General features: G+C 41.7%; 2 protein-coding genes across 3 annotated transcripts in view; both read left to right on the top strand.

Annotated features, from left to right (window-relative positions):
- Positions 1 to 7,635, top strand: part of evi5b (ecotropic viral integration site 5b) — a 43,807-nt gene extending 36,172 nt beyond the window's left edge. For both annotated transcript variants that reach the window (XM_063465884.1, XM_063465885.1), the window contains 2 exons: positions 2,014 to 2,109; positions 5,783 to 7,635. In XM_063465884.1, coding sequence (XP_063321954.1) covers positions 2,014 to 2,109; positions 5,783 to 6,058 — 372 coding nt within the window. In that variant the 3' untranslated portion in view covers positions 6,059 to 7,635. The remainder of the gene's footprint in view (positions 1 to 2,013; positions 2,110 to 5,782) is intronic.
- A 161-nt stretch (positions 7,636 to 7,796) lies between these two features.
- gfi1ab (growth factor independent 1A transcription repressor b) lies at positions 7,797 to 13,802 on the top strand. Its single transcript, XM_063465886.1, has 7 exons — positions 7,797 to 7,881; positions 10,334 to 10,447; positions 10,997 to 11,185; positions 11,686 to 12,065; positions 12,388 to 12,525; positions 12,671 to 12,836; positions 13,006 to 13,802. The coding sequence occupies exons 2-7, from the start codon at positions 10,336 to 10,338 to the stop codon at positions 13,182 to 13,184; spliced, it is 1,164 nt and encodes a 387-aa protein (XP_063321956.1). The 5' UTR covers positions 7,797 to 7,881; positions 10,334 to 10,335; the 3' UTR covers positions 13,185 to 13,802.
- The last annotated feature ends 1,467 nt before the right edge of the window (positions 13,803 to 15,269 follow it).

The following is a 15,269-nucleotide window of genomic DNA, read 5'->3' on the forward strand; positions in this document are numbered from 1 at the left end:
TCAAATTGCAGATTTTTTCGTTGTTTTGTTTTTTGTCAGTGCCACAGTATGAAATCACTGTGCCTTTTGGGCTTCTTGGTCTGTGGTTTGGTTACCGTCTCCTATACCCTGTGGGTAAAATTTTGGTTTGATTTAGAAGAAAAGGTAAAAAAGAGCAGAAGTTTCATAGCTTTGTCGTCAGAGATGGTGACACATGTTGGTGACAGTTTGCACCTTGGTTTTCGTACAAGAGGTCAGACTGGAATCAGATTAATGTTGTGACTCTTAATACTTCGAGCTGTAGCAAATACTGATGTAGGACATCACTTTGAAGATCAAATGCTTGAGTACCAAGTCAGAAAATGCTGCAGAGATTTAACGAAGAGATGAACAATAATGATAATACACAGTGTTTCACTGAAAACACATTTCAGTGAAACCAAGATGTCTAGAAGGGTTTGTGTGTAGGACTCTTTCACTATCGCAACCATGGCTTCTGTTGTCTTTGGGCTTTAAAGGAAGTGGTTTTTCATCTTGAAGCAGCAACTCTGCCAAAGGTGACATGCATGGTTTATTTTGAGGTTTCTATGACATACTCAGAGATTTATACTAAAAGTTTTAGTGTGTTTAAAAAAAAAAACAAAAAAAAACCCCCCGACTTCTCAGATGTGTACTGCATACGTGTCATGCTAATGCTGGAAACAAATCTGTATGATGAGTATCATTGCAGTGACCATATCTTTATCCTAGTCACAGTTTTGTCTTTCTTATTTCAGCAGAAGGCTAAATTCTGTTGAAAACTTGATAGAGGAAAAAAATATTTTAGCACTTAATTTTCACACATCTTTCATAGATGTCTTTGCAGATTCAAAATAGCCTTTACGTCATTACCACAATGTTGGAGATGCGCGTAAAGCCGACTGAAACGTCGCATGCAATCGGCATTTCATGTGCACTTTTTTTATGAGCTGTGATTTTGCCCACTTGCCCAGGATGTGATGAAATGGGCGGATGATTAAAGGATGATCTCAGATTATCTGATGCTCAGTTCAGATCTGCCAGGAGACTGAACAAATTTAGTAGTGTACTTTTTAAAACGCAGAAAGCCCCTACTATTTGAACTAAACAAAACCACAACACACTGGGACTTGAAGATACAATGGGAAGATGTTTCTGTGAGACGTTTGCTGTCCCTGGCCACAGCCTGACACCTGGCGATTCACACAGCTGAACACCAGGAAGTCTTTATTAACTGCCTGTGCTTGTCGTTGCAGTGTTTTGGAGCAGCAAAACCTCAAAAACAACAGGTTCTTGGAATAATCTCTCTTGTTTAGACCTCTCCATGTGAAGGAAAAAAAAAGGCCTATTGGGACCCGCCATATTGAACCCCACCTCACCACAGGAATCTAAAACCCTATCTGTATTTTGGGGTGTTGTTCAGGCGGTGAAGACTCAGTGTCACCGCTTTACCTCGACACCCCACCCCTTACTGAGCGCACATCTTCCCTTTTTTTGCCTCAGTGCTGCTGCCTGTGTTTTGAACTTATCTCAGTGTGGAACTGGCAGGTTCAGGGGTGTGATTGAGGTTTGAAATAGAATATGTGTTTGTCTCCAGTGCCTGCAGATGTCTTCACTTAGGAAGGTAAACATCACATGGGCTGTTTAACTGTTAGAGGCAACAACCAGCCTCATCCCCAGGGCCCCAGGAGGAAATCAAGCACAAATGACACTGTTTTGTGTTTCACCAGACATCTGTCACCTTGGTCGCCCGCCATACATGCAGGGTACTGCGCGATGCCGCTTTTTTTGCAGCGGGGCTCTTGAAGCTGCCGTTATTTCTCCTGCCTGTGCAGGAGTTTTCAACCATAAACAAGAAGACATAAGTGTAATTTCCACAGACCCTTTTTGATTTATGTGTATGTATAATATGTGCCAGAAATCTAAAATATTTTGACCCTGTAGATGATTAACAGAATCCTTTTTTTTCCAAAAGCTGTGAAACATGGTTTAAAGTTGGGTATTTTGTCCCAACAGAAAGAAGAAGGAAAGGTCCAAGGCCAGCTGAACCACACAGATTCGAGCCAGTACATCCGCGACCTCAAAGACCAGATAGCAGAGCTACAACATGAGGTGAGACTCCTAAAAACAAGCTACATGTTCACCTCAGTCACAGTACCATTTTTATTTTTTTTTTGCTGGTGTAAATGCTTTGATCAAAATTTCACAACAATCCCTCAGATATGGTTTTACTTTGACTTGAACAGATTAGTTGAAGTGTTAACTACACCCAGAGACTTCCTGTGTGGAGCTGAAGTTGTGAACCTCTTAGAGATATATTCACAAACATGACTTACAGAGGTTTAAATGGCAGGACTTGGAGAACATAGAGGCAAGATGCAAAGGTGGATGTAGATATGATAGATATTTGAGAGTGAGTAAAATGTCACATATGACGTCAGAAGTGACACATTCCACACAGTCTTCGTCACCTTTATTCATTATTATTGGTCCTGTCGAGCTTGTTGACCTATGTCATGTGTTTGAGAAAAGATGTTTAAAGAGTGCTGTCTCAGTCATTTCCCTTCCCTGACAGTTGTCTTTGAGTTTTAGATTGCCCGACAATGATTCTTATTATTTTAAGCATGCACAATGAGCAAAACTGAAACTAGGGTGGTTTAAGTCCCATCATACACCTCCTGCACAGTTTCAATTAAAGCCTACATCATACAGCTTGAAATTTTATGTGCAGCATCTCAGATGTTGATTAGATCACCGTTTCCTTTCACATGACAGCAACAGGAAGGCAGTGTGCCAAGTTTAGAGAGACCCAGGTAAATGTAGGGTTGTTCGGGTTTTGGGGGTTTTTTTTAAGTTGTTGTTATCGTTTTTATCTACTGTGCTCTAAACTGGCCTCTGAATGCATCTCTTTCTACATGACTGTCTGTTGCATGGCAGGCCAACCCAGGTGAGTGTTTTCAGATGTTCTATGTAACACCTCCAGCTTTTCAAGCCTGACCATGTGTTGATCTTTACCCAAGCCCTCTTTGAGTCTGGTTAATTCATGGTGTAGGAGACCATCCCAAGTGCTTCAAGGTAAAGCTCAAGAAAGCGGCCGTGCACGGCTGTAAACTGGAGGTGGGGACGTTAACTGAAAATACACTGTTCAAAACAAATTTAAAATTAGTGCATATGTAGGCCCTTTTTTGAACTTATAGCTGAAACATAATTGGAGAAAATACAAACCCAATTCCAAAATAGTTGGGACTCTGCAAAGTGTGAATTAAAACAGAATGCAGTGATTTGCAAATCTCAACTGAGACATGGAAATTATTAGCTGATTTTGAATTGGATGTAAGAAAAAAGCTGGGACAGGAGAAACAAAAGAATATCTTGGAACTAATTAGTTTAATTAAGGTCAGTAACGCGAATTAGTATAAAAAAAGCATCTTAGAGTGGCAAGGTTTATAAACGGAGTCTACAAATTCAGCAACAGTTTCAAAATAATGTATGCTTTTGAAGGCTTTGAATATCTCATCATCTAAAGTACATAATGTGAGAGAAACTAGAGAAATCTCTGTGTGCAGAAAAGGCTGAAAATTGGATGCTGTGATCTTTGATCCTCAGACAGCACTTCATTAAAAACAAATATATTTCCTTTGTAGAAATCTGTGCTCAATAACACTTTGAGAAAACTCTGTTTGTGAACGCAGTTGACTGCGCCAGCCAAAAGTGCAGGTTAAAGGTCTGTGGCGCAAAGAAGAAGCCATATGTGAGCATGATCTAAAAAAAACCCTGCTGTGTTCTCTGGATCAAAGCTCATTGCATGCATGTCTGATAGCATGGCTATGCATTAGTGCCTATCGAATTGTCACTTAGCACATCTTGAAAGCCACAAGGTATATACAGGTTTTAGAACAACAAAACTTAAACTTTACATTATTGGGCCTTGCCTGCCTTGATTGACAGTTGTTTGTTTTTGGAGCATTTTTATGCTTTTATCACCAACTGGCAATGATTTGTGTCCGTGTACTAAATATGTTAGCTTATAACATAGTTCTCTATCATCTAAATATATTTCTGACTTTTTTTTAAAAAGTGCAGCAATGCAAGTCTAAAAAATTAATGGATGAAAGCCAGATTGGCTATAGCCATCTTTTATATACAGTCAATGCAAAAAGTTCCTTACCAGGTATTTTGTTTTCCAAGGGAAAACAAATCCCCCAGTCTCAGACACTTTTCCTTTGCCTTGAAGCTTTGGAAGCACCTTAAACTGTTAACGTGGTTTAAGGTGCTTCCTGCTACCATGCAGTCTTAAATGGAACATAATTATATGACTCTTTGTCCCAAATCCATACTACACATTGACTTTAAGTGTTGAGATTATAAAGCACATTCATGCACACATTCAATAAACTCATCAGAGATTGAAGCAAAGACAGCATATAGGCTTTGTGAATAAAAGCTTTTACTACAAATTTAAAAGAGACAACTTGTAAAAGTATTTATTTCACGTCTACTAGTTATACAAACACCGCACTCACCAGTTGTATACTCTTGGTGTGTAGTATGGCTCTGATTTTATTGCATTGTTCCCTTTTGTTTTTATTTTTGGTTGAACTGCTGCCTGCATGTTGAAATTGTAGATGGCATCTCATCTTATTTGTTTCAGTGTTTCTGGTAAAATGTCACCAGCTCCCACTGACAGTTTGTTCATATCACATGTGTCAAGTTTTCGTTATCTCACTGAGTTGCTAGCAGTCAGAGGTCGTCCAGGAAGCCGTGCAAGAGTCATATTTCTCTGTCGTTATTCATTTTAAACATTAGCGTCACAGCTTGGCTGCTGGGTTTTTTTTTTCTTTAGCTACTTTTTCTACTTTTCAGCGCTACTTTGACACTAACAGAAAAAATGTGGATATAATTATGTTGTGAATTCAGCTGCGTTACTCTGTAGAATCAAATGGCAAGGGGAAAAATGATTCTGTAAACTTTCTGATAAGTCGCACTACTATTAAGGAAAACTGGCCACAATGAGAAAGAGAGAGGAAACACATTTGTTGAAATTCAATCTGAAAACTGTCAGCTATCGTCTTAAATTTCTCTTTATTAGTAAACAATGAACAGCGGACAGGACAGGAAGTGCTGAACTAGATATCCGCTATCTATATTTCCTGCACCTGGCTAAAAGAAGGTTTGACCAAGACTTTCTTCCTCCCTCTTTCCTTCTGAGTACAATAACAGCAACCAAAAAATAAATAAATTAGTGAGTAATTATTCACACTTAAACCTGCTTCAGAGACACAAGACAGTGAAGCAAAAATAGAGCTGGTCCATGACGATATTGGAGCAGGGGATCTCAGGGAGGTGATCGTTGTCTCTGTATGGCTGTCCTGTACCAGGCCTTAGCGCGGCACCTCAGGTCATATAGCATCTGTAACAAGCAGTTTGAGATTCCTTTAAGCCAGTTTTCTTCTGAGCGTGCTCGCACATGTGACGATGTCAGGATATCCACTGTCTCTGACATCCTGTAGAGCCCCCTGGTCACAAACCAGGTGTGTAGTCTGGAGCTTTTGGCTTACTGGGATAACTTGCATGTTTGCTGACCTACTTTTTTGAAACTTTGGCTATATTTAATGTGTGCATCCACCACTGTAACAGTGTATTTATGACAGAAAATAAGGAAAAGCATAATGTGTTAGCTGTAATTTTTTCAAGAGGTTTGGTGTTCATGCAGCTGCCTTCAGGCACAGAAGTCTGATCTGTAGGAGATTGTGTGGCTCCTGACTCTCACTGTTTGCTTTCACAGATTCGCTGCTTAAAAGGACAGAGGGGGCGCTTGGCCAATCAGCCCACTTTTGATGGGATCCATATTGTCAACCACTACAGGGCGGATGATGAGTCTTACCAGTCTTCGGACGACGATGGGGTCAAGGTCTCCCCCCTGCAGGTCCCCCAGCAGAGGAGCCGTATCAAACTACACCCCAAACTCGAGGACACCGACAGCGATGAGGAGGAGGAGGACGGAGAGGCCCTGCGGATCTCTGTTCCTCAGAGCAGCAGCCACAAGACCACCTCCGTGTGAGCGGCGCCCGCCAGCTGCTGAAGTGGAAACGGAGGCTGTCAGCACTAACTGTGGAAGAGAGGGTCATCCAGCAAACCATTTCAGAGGAGACTCCTGAACTTGAAGAAAGAAATGCATCATCATCATCATTTCATATCCTGAGAATCACACGTGGATTTAGTTTTGTTTACCTTCCTTTTGCAGTTTTTTTGTTGTTGTTTTGGGGGGTTTTGTGAGGGAAGCCAGAAGCTCAGTCTGAACCTCAGTAGAGGCTCAAATCACGTGGAGCGTCTCAGACTCTACTGGGCCACAGAGACCTGACAAAGAGGAGGAGAAGGGCGATCTCAGTCTGTCACTCCTGACCACTTCTTCTAGGTACAACACAGAAAAAGAGACTGTGCAATAAAAACGTTTTACTCTATATTACACACTTCATGTTTTTATATTTTAAAGCTTTTTATAAATGAACATCAGAAATGCATTGATGCCGTTACTACTAAGTGTCCATCATGCAGAGGCGGATTTGTATGAGTGCTATGCGTGCGCATGTATAAATATCTATATTTCTAACGTCTTGAAGAGCTTGGTCAGAGCCTGGTATCAAACTGGCTTGTATCAGCCAGCGACGACTCGATGACTTTCTTTGGCCTTAGCACATGCCGCATGCCTTTCAAGGTCAAAGTGACGTTGCGTACATGTAGATATGTAAATGTGTATCATGTTGTTTGTTTCCCCCCACTTCCTTTTGAACTTGAAAATGCATATCTGGTGTTTAGAATATGCTGTACATTTGAGAATAAAGGGACATATAATGTAGTTTAACACAAATAACAAATCCTGCTTTTGAGACGAGGGAGGTGAATTCCTGGTAGAATAACTAGTCACCACTCTTTAGATGCTTTTGAACTCTCTGTTCTTAAAGCAGCCAGCATGTTAATAAGTGCAGATGGGGACAGGTTTATTTCTTAGCTACTGTTGCTGTTTTACCAAGTTCTCTGAAAGCATCACGATCTTACTTTCATGATGAGGTAAAAGGAGAAAGTCATTTCAGTGCATAATGACTCAAAGCTGAGTGATGCCTCTCATATGTTCTGAGTGTCACTAATTTGCACGGAATTGATGACAGTCTGAGAGAACTTTGGCCAGGAGATGAAGCCGAGATAAAGCAACACTTAACAACACAACATGGAAACTAATCGGGACCGGCAAAGTGTTACCAAAGCGAGGCCTATGTTCTGGATCTACAAGCCACTCCATTTCATGACCTGGATGTGTAAAAGTCAATTTCTCTGAATGTCTGAACACTAACTTCTGTATGAATCGAGGCAGCCGCAGTCTCCAGGAACCAGCAAAGATTCTGACTTTGAGCAGGTGATGATGATGTTAATGTCTCTTTGATGATGAAAGAGGAGAGGAACACGTAATGGCACTTTTTTTTGAGTCTGCAGTGCAGTATGGACACACTATGATGCAGTCAAGCACACTCTGCAAACTAAATGAGATTGTTAAATATATATGTGTGTGTGTGTGTGAGTGAGAGAGAAAGAGAGTGAGCGAAAGGGATGAATTCACAATAAAATTGTTTGATAAACTCCTGACCTGGTCTGTCTTGTAATGGTGGCAGCAAACCTCTAACCAGAGTCTCCTCGTGCAGGCTGAACAGCACATGTGGGATGTTTAGTCTCAGCGCTGCCTTCCTCTGAAGATTCTTAGCTTAGATTGACTGTTTCAGGAAGTGATTTTTCTCGCGGTTTTCAAAGTTGAGCCTCAACTACTAATCATTTCATGCAGAAAACCGCATTTTAAAAAGAGCATCTCTCTTCGGGCACTGAAACATTTACCAGGTTTGTGTTTGGTTTTTTGGCTTTTTTCCCCCACAAAATGCTGATGATGAGTTTGTGTTGGACACTGAGGCCAGTCTGTTAGTGATGTAAGCTCAGATTTTTAGAACTTGTGTTGACTAGTAAGGTTTGCGATTTTTTTTTAACATGGCCCAGTGGAAGGTCGCTTATTTCTATAGCGGGTGCCAGATGTTACAGCCACATCAATTCTATTTTAATCATTTCAATTTTAATCTCAAAATTCGGATTTATTATTAATAATACCCGAATTTAGCACAACCCAAACAGCAGTACTCCTGCGCAGACACGGGTGTATGAATACAGCTGTTTTTTTTTATGTATTTTATTTATTTCTTTTTCTTTGATTGACCTTTGCAAATATTCGATCAGATTTAAACGTGCGTCCTGAAATGTTTACTATAAGGAGAGCGCGATACAGTGGCGCAGTGTGGGAGGCGTGAATCATTTGGTGAGTTCACATGTAGAGGCGTTTTAAAGCTAAATTTCAACGGAGAGCAGAAAATATTTGAATACTGCAGAAATAATGACGGAGTTAATTAATTGTGCGGTTATAAACAACCGCATATCAAATCAAATCTAGTTTCAAACCGCGAAGTTCTAACATCCTGCGTAAAAGCGGCATCAAATCCCTAAATGTATCTATTATATTATTAATATCAATAATATTATTATTATGTGCGTGTATTTAATTGTGACGGCATGATGCTACAGTTAAGAAACCGTCTGCCTATCGGGCAGCAGGCCCTGCTGCAGCTGCTTTTATCGCTTCGAGCTTCATATCTTCTCCAAAAAACTGTATCCGGATGCCGTGATGCGTCTAATCGAGCTGGGACATGTGGTCCTTTAATTTCCTGTCCTTTATTTACTGATAACGGTTTGCATGTAGCCGACATTATAAATGCATTCACTGACATGTTTGTGCTATAGTGTTGTGTGCGAGCGGGCTGTGGTTGTGCCAAAGCCGTGTAAACGGTCTGAAATCTTTTTGGGCGTCTAGTTGTCTGATTTGGAGGAAACTTCACACCTTCACAGGCGTGGAGGATTTGACCGTAGCGGATTTGCTAACGGTTACCTGGTGATATATTAAAATAATAAGTAAAGAAATGAAATGAAAAGTCATCCAAAATGCGCATGTGTGAACTTAGGCTCCGTGGCAATTCAAGTGTCTCAAGCCACGAACAATAAAACTTTAAAGCGCAAACATGGTCTGATAGCCACCTGTATTTACTGCAAACGAATGCAGGTTTTTTTGATCACACTTTCACTTCAATGCCGTCTCAAAACTGTTTTATTACACCTGCAGTGGATGAAAGGCACCAGGACGCACGACTCCGTCTTATTGATCAGCCCCTAATGACGCTCTAATCTTCGACCTGTGCGAACAGAAAACAAACTGTCTCCGTTATTTGCTTCTTCCTCTCGGGGTAATGTGAAACGGTCACCGCAGGCGTTAGGACGGAGAGTGTCTGTCACATAATAACAGTTTATGGGCTCAAGTGACCACCAGACCGGGACAAAACTTCACAACACTTTGTCCTGTGTGGAGCCGGCAGTGAGTTTTGATCAGAGAGACACCACGGTGCGTTTTTATGTGAGGATTTATTCTCAATTAATTATTTTTCCTCTAGCGTTTTATTGGCTAAACTCAACCAGAGACACTCTTGGCAATCCCGCAGCGTTTGGTAAAATTTTAATTGCAGCCCATAAGAATAATAAGACTACCCCGCCGGTTCAAAGTTTCTCCCACCCCTTTATTTTACCACGACGTGCTACTTCAAGCTCCCCAGCAAGGCACCCTGGGGTGTGTCTCCCCGTTTCCTCTCCCCCTGCCCCCTTTAAAGATTGAGAAAGGCGCCGATAAAGCCTGTATCACCTCTCCCGACTGCCACGGGCTCCATGGGAGACACGAGCTGCAGTCTGCGAGAACTTCGGCAGCCCCAGGCTGTGGAAAAGTTAAACACTGCAAAAAGTGTCTCATACACTTATCGTCCAAAGTTGTACTTTTAAACAATAAATAAACTTTTCTCTTCTTCATTCCACCTGCGTTTCTTGTAAGAAAAGAAACGCAGGCGTTAACCACTGTCGGGTTCTGAAATGAGTCCGTTTGCTCTAAAGATGCGAGACGACGTCGCCCCCGCTGCAGACAGTTTTCCTACAGCCTGCCCCGCACTGCTCTGACTAAAACACTGCAGGCGGATATTTTTTACAGCGCACTGAGCTGTGGCGAGCTGCCTCGACACCTGTCCGACGACACCTGGCAGGCGTGACCGACAGTCCGCGCATGCTCCCTTGTCAGGTTGAAACCTCTTAAAGCACTTGGGAGCAACATCACCACACCAGTAGATGTCAAATCTTGGAGCGAGCGGCCTCGGGCGCAGGAGGACTGCTCTCTACAGCTGGATTATTGTCACTGATTTGTTCTGTTCCGCTTCAGAGATGCCCCGCTCCTTCTTGGTGAAGAGTAAGAAGGCGCACAGTTATCACCAACCCCGAAGTTTTGAGGATGACTACAACAAGCTGGACACGATACTGGCGCACATATGCTCGGGTATGCAAAAGGAGGCTTTTCTTCAATATTCCCCTCTTTGTCAGATGACACTTTGAATGCTGTATTTGATATTGATATAGTCTGACGGGATGAGGGATATTTTTCAAAACTAAAATACATTTTTGATCTCAACACTTGCCAATAATTTGTAGGATGAATAATGCTTTAAAAGAAAAACACTTTACAGTTAAGAGTCATCGTAGTGTTTTGTATTCAATTCTGGAACTGTTCTTTTGGTTAAATGCATGTATTTAAATATCTCGGGTTATTCACAGAACTGAGTTTTATTACATATTACAACACTATTTTTTATTGTTATACAGTATCATATAACACGATATCATAAAGCATATAACACTATTACCACGGGAAAAATTGACGTTATCTCTGACTAATTTTGTCCACCAAATATCCTGTTTTGTTTTGACAAATTACCGAACTGGCGACCATCGACGTCATTTATCGGTCCTTTAAAAACAACACCAGAATAGCTTTAATTGAGTCACCTGTCATTACGATGCTGACTGTCATTTGTTTTGTGCTTCTCAGAGGGAGATAAACTCCCAGAAGAAGACACGGATATGTCGGTGGACAGGTACGACCTGTCTCCGGACTCCCACCTGGGCGACGCTGCAGATTTCTCCCCCAAGTCTCCGCTGAGCTGTGCAGACAGCCTGTGCCCTCGCTCCCCGGACTACGAGGACTTCTGGAGGCCTCCATCTCCCTCCGCCTCGCCAGGTAGACTCAGACACACATACATACACGCATACTGATGATCCTGCAATAGATTACAGTTCATGTACACATAAAGATCCAGAGCGGAAACTGTAAAGCGTCCAGGACGCACAGATCCAATGTAGACTTTGATTTGTATTTTTTCCACCATGGTTTAGAAAACCTACCTACAATACAATGTTCGTTTCGGCAAACTAAATAAGCAAAACAGGCCTTTTTGATAGTTTACATATTTTGCTGTTTTAATCATTTTCTGAGATTTTTTAAAGGACCTATTGAAGTTATTCTTCACACAAATATGTTTTCAGTTTTTATAATAAATCAGAGCAAATATCATCTAATCTAATTTAATTTTAATCGGAGTCACCCACAAATCATCACCTGGGGAATCTGAAATAAGTTTCCCCCTCAATGATTCCTCTGAGGCCCCGTAGATCCCTGGAAGTGCTCCTCTTCGGTCACTTCACTGCTTTCATTAAATTTTTATCTGTTCCCCTCTCCAGCTGATTCGGAAAAATCTCTTTCTCCCCTGGTGGACGAGACTCAGCCCTTCACCGTTCCCTTCCGGCCGTACGCCTGGAGCAGCAGCTATCCCAGGCCGGAGCTGAGGCCGCTGGTGCAGCCAAGCCTCCATACGGGGATGGAGGTAGAAAGAGGCCCGGCTGCGATGGGCTTCTACGGAGACAGAAGCACCCATCCTGCCCTGTATGCAGACCGAGCTCTGGGAGAGGAGACCTATGGTAACTACAGGAGGCACACTGCTGGTCTGCTGTTTCCTGAGGCAGGCCTGCACGGAAAAACCCACGACGTGAACGCGCAGTCTGATCTGCTGTGCTCCAACCTCATCATCAATGGGGCTTACAAGTGCGTCAAGTGCAGTAAGGTGAGGACAGAGGATCCGAGCAACGAAGAGAGCTGTGATTTCATATAGTCCAGTCTAGTATAGTGTCTTCTATAAAATGTATGCATGTTTGTAAGAAAACACCAATAATTTAAAAACTTTGGATAGTTTGATTTCCGCTCAACTTGGCCCCAAGCAAAGACTCACTGCAGCTGCTGTCTTTTGGCTGACCTCTGACCTCTCTATAGGTGGAACAAAACACAAACAACTGACTCTCCAGTTACACAGAATCGAATTTGTTTTTCTTCGATGGTTTATTGCAAAATTTAAAACGTTCTTATCGTCAATTCATTGTTGTTCTCAGGTGTTTTCCACTCCCCACGGTTTAGAAGTGCACGTCCGCAGATCACACAGCGGCACCCGGCCATTTGCGTGCGAAATCTGCGGCAAAACTTTCGGACACGCAGTGAGCCTGGAGCAACACAAGGCCGTGCACTCTCAGGTATCTTCACACCTCAAACCACAAGATGCAGTTTGCACCCTTTTCTTTTTTTGGATTCACATCTTGCTGTCAACCCGCCTTCCTGTCAAGCGTGGATGCGCTGACTCGAAAATGTGACTAAAACAGGCCTCTGCTCACGTTTCAGGAAAGAAGTTTCGACTGCAAAATATGCGGTAAAAGTTTCAAGCGGTCGTCAACTCTGTCGACTCACCTGCTTATCCACTCCGACACGCGGCCGTACCCATGCCAGTACTGCGGCAAAAGGTTCCATCAGAAGTCGGACATGAAGAAACACACCTTCATCCACACAGGTGAGCGAAGAAAGGGACGAAACTACATTTGTAGTTTTGATTGTTCTGTAACCGAGGTAAAGGATCTTTGCGCAAAATCAGATTTTTAAGCAGCAAAATGTATAGCTCTCGTTTATTTTTATTGTATATATTTTTAAACCCTCAATCAAATGTATTTTTTTTCTTTCAGGTGAAAAGCCACACAAATGCCAGGTGTGCGGGAAGGCGTTCAGCCAGAGCTCCAACCTCATTACGCACAGCAGGAAACACACCGGATACAAACCTTTCGGCTGCGACCTCTGCGGCAAAGGTTTCCAGAGAAAGGTGGATTTGAGGAGACACAAGGAGACGCAGCACGGACTGAAATGAACTGACACGGCACCGTGGAGTCAATCTAATCTGACTTCAGAGCAATCATGTGCTCATTCCTAGGAAGTCGTTTTTAGACATCCGGTATTTTCGACTTTTCCTCCTTCTGCCATCCACCTTGAGGACATTTTTCGGATCAAGAGCGACTCTGACTCTCATTTAGCTTGTTAAACGTGCATTGAACCTATATTTAACAACGACAGATGGTGTTTTTATTTATTTTATAAGGGAAAAACGTTTAACGGGCGACTTTTTGCAGTGCGAAGACGAGCAACACTAACGAGACCAGCCTGCTGCAGAATGTTACATGCTCAAAAAACCAGAGATAAGCTGTGGACTTTAAAATACATGACATGTAAGCGCGATAATAATAACAATAACAATAATAATAAAATTGTCTGTGTCTTAAGCCCAAAATATTAGCAGTCACACTTCAATAACAGGATTGGCAGAGCCATAAAGAAACAAATGCAAATCTGCGCTTCTCCAAAAGAACAGACGTAGGATTTTGTTGTCAGCTACAGCGATGCTGGCAAAACAGCCTCCCTACACTGTCTGATTTAATAATCGCTTCCATTACCAAGCTGGTATCTTTGGTCTATTTTGCACATTTTCTTGTCGAATTTAAACTTTTATCGTTTACAAATAAATGTTACTTCTCTTCAAATATGTATTCCAGTTTCTTGATGATGTTTTAAAATGATTATTATTATCAAAATTTCAATGCAGTTAAAAAGATGGATGATTTAAGTTTTTCCAAACGAAAACAGAGACGGAATGGAAAAAGTGTGCATAAAAATAAAACAGATTACATTAAAGTAAAGGTCGGGTTTCATCACCTAAGTTTATAAAAACCCACAGTGCGTCTTTTTTTCACTGTCGTCAGCAGACGCCCCGGTAGATTTAAGGTCATTAGCAACAGTTATTTCAGATTTTTTCTCGATCGAACTCAGATTGGTTTGTATTGGACACACACACACACACACACACACACACACACACACACACACACACACACACACACACACACACACACACACACAGAGGGAGAGAGAAATAAAACTATGATCTAATCGAATAAGAGCTTTACGTTCCAGAGTGTAAACTTTAAAACAAAGGCGCCAGGACGTTGAGCCATCTTGCTGCCGTGATTGTGTGATTGCCCAGAGGCTACTGTTTGTTTTGACCACTGCAGACATGTGTTTGGACCTTAAACAGTATGAGCTGATTTAACCGTTAACCAAATGCGTTTTACCCTCATGGCTGTTATTTGGGGGGGAGGAAAAAAACGAGCTTTGGCAGAAAAGATATCACATGTGGCAGCTGTGATCCTGGGAAAAATGAGATTCTGGAAGCACCCTGTCAAAGTTTCTGTACTGCTACATAAACAATAGATTAAAGGGTTTAATCTGATAAACAAAAACGCTCCCTGGAAATATTACGGCACATTTAAGAAACAGGTGGTATCCCTGTCATAGAGACTATTTCCATAGATAGAATCAGTTTAATACTGTGAAAATACCTCTCATAACTGGTTAGGTGACCTTATAAACAGTCGCCTTATTAATCTACCGATTCTTTCAAACTCTTATCTTTTAACCTCCAACACAAAAGAGGCGGAAAGAGGAACAATCACTTTGTCGTTTTCACTCAACATTGATTGAAATCACTGACTCACAAGGATTTTCTATGCCTCACTTGCCTCAAAATCGTACAACATCCAGGTCTGCGAAAATACTGAATATTTTAAACCCCAGGATGAACAGACTAAAGGAGAACAGGAACAGGCATGCTCATTTAAAGCAAGATTTAGTGGAGCTGTGCACCTTACAGCTACATGGCAAAGAGACTCGCGCCGTTTATTCTTTTCAAACAAAAATGCATTTTATATGCAGCAACCACACATTTCAAGTCGAATAAAAAGCTTCAGTTTTGAAAAGACTTCAAAACTGAAGCTCCTTTAAAATAAGTCTATAAAGGAAATAAGAGGTTACGCTGCTTGAAAGGAGTACACTTTTTGTTCAGAGAGAATGAGGTTGAATCTGGTGACAGGGGAATTTCCTGATGCCTGATGCCAGTGCCTTT

This window comes from Pelmatolapia mariae, linkage group LG23, assembly GCF_036321145.2.
Source record: "Pelmatolapia mariae isolate MD_Pm_ZW linkage group LG23, Pm_UMD_F_2, whole genome shotgun sequence".
Lineage (NCBI taxonomy): Eukaryota > Metazoa > Chordata > Actinopteri > Cichliformes > Cichlidae > Pelmatolapia > Pelmatolapia mariae.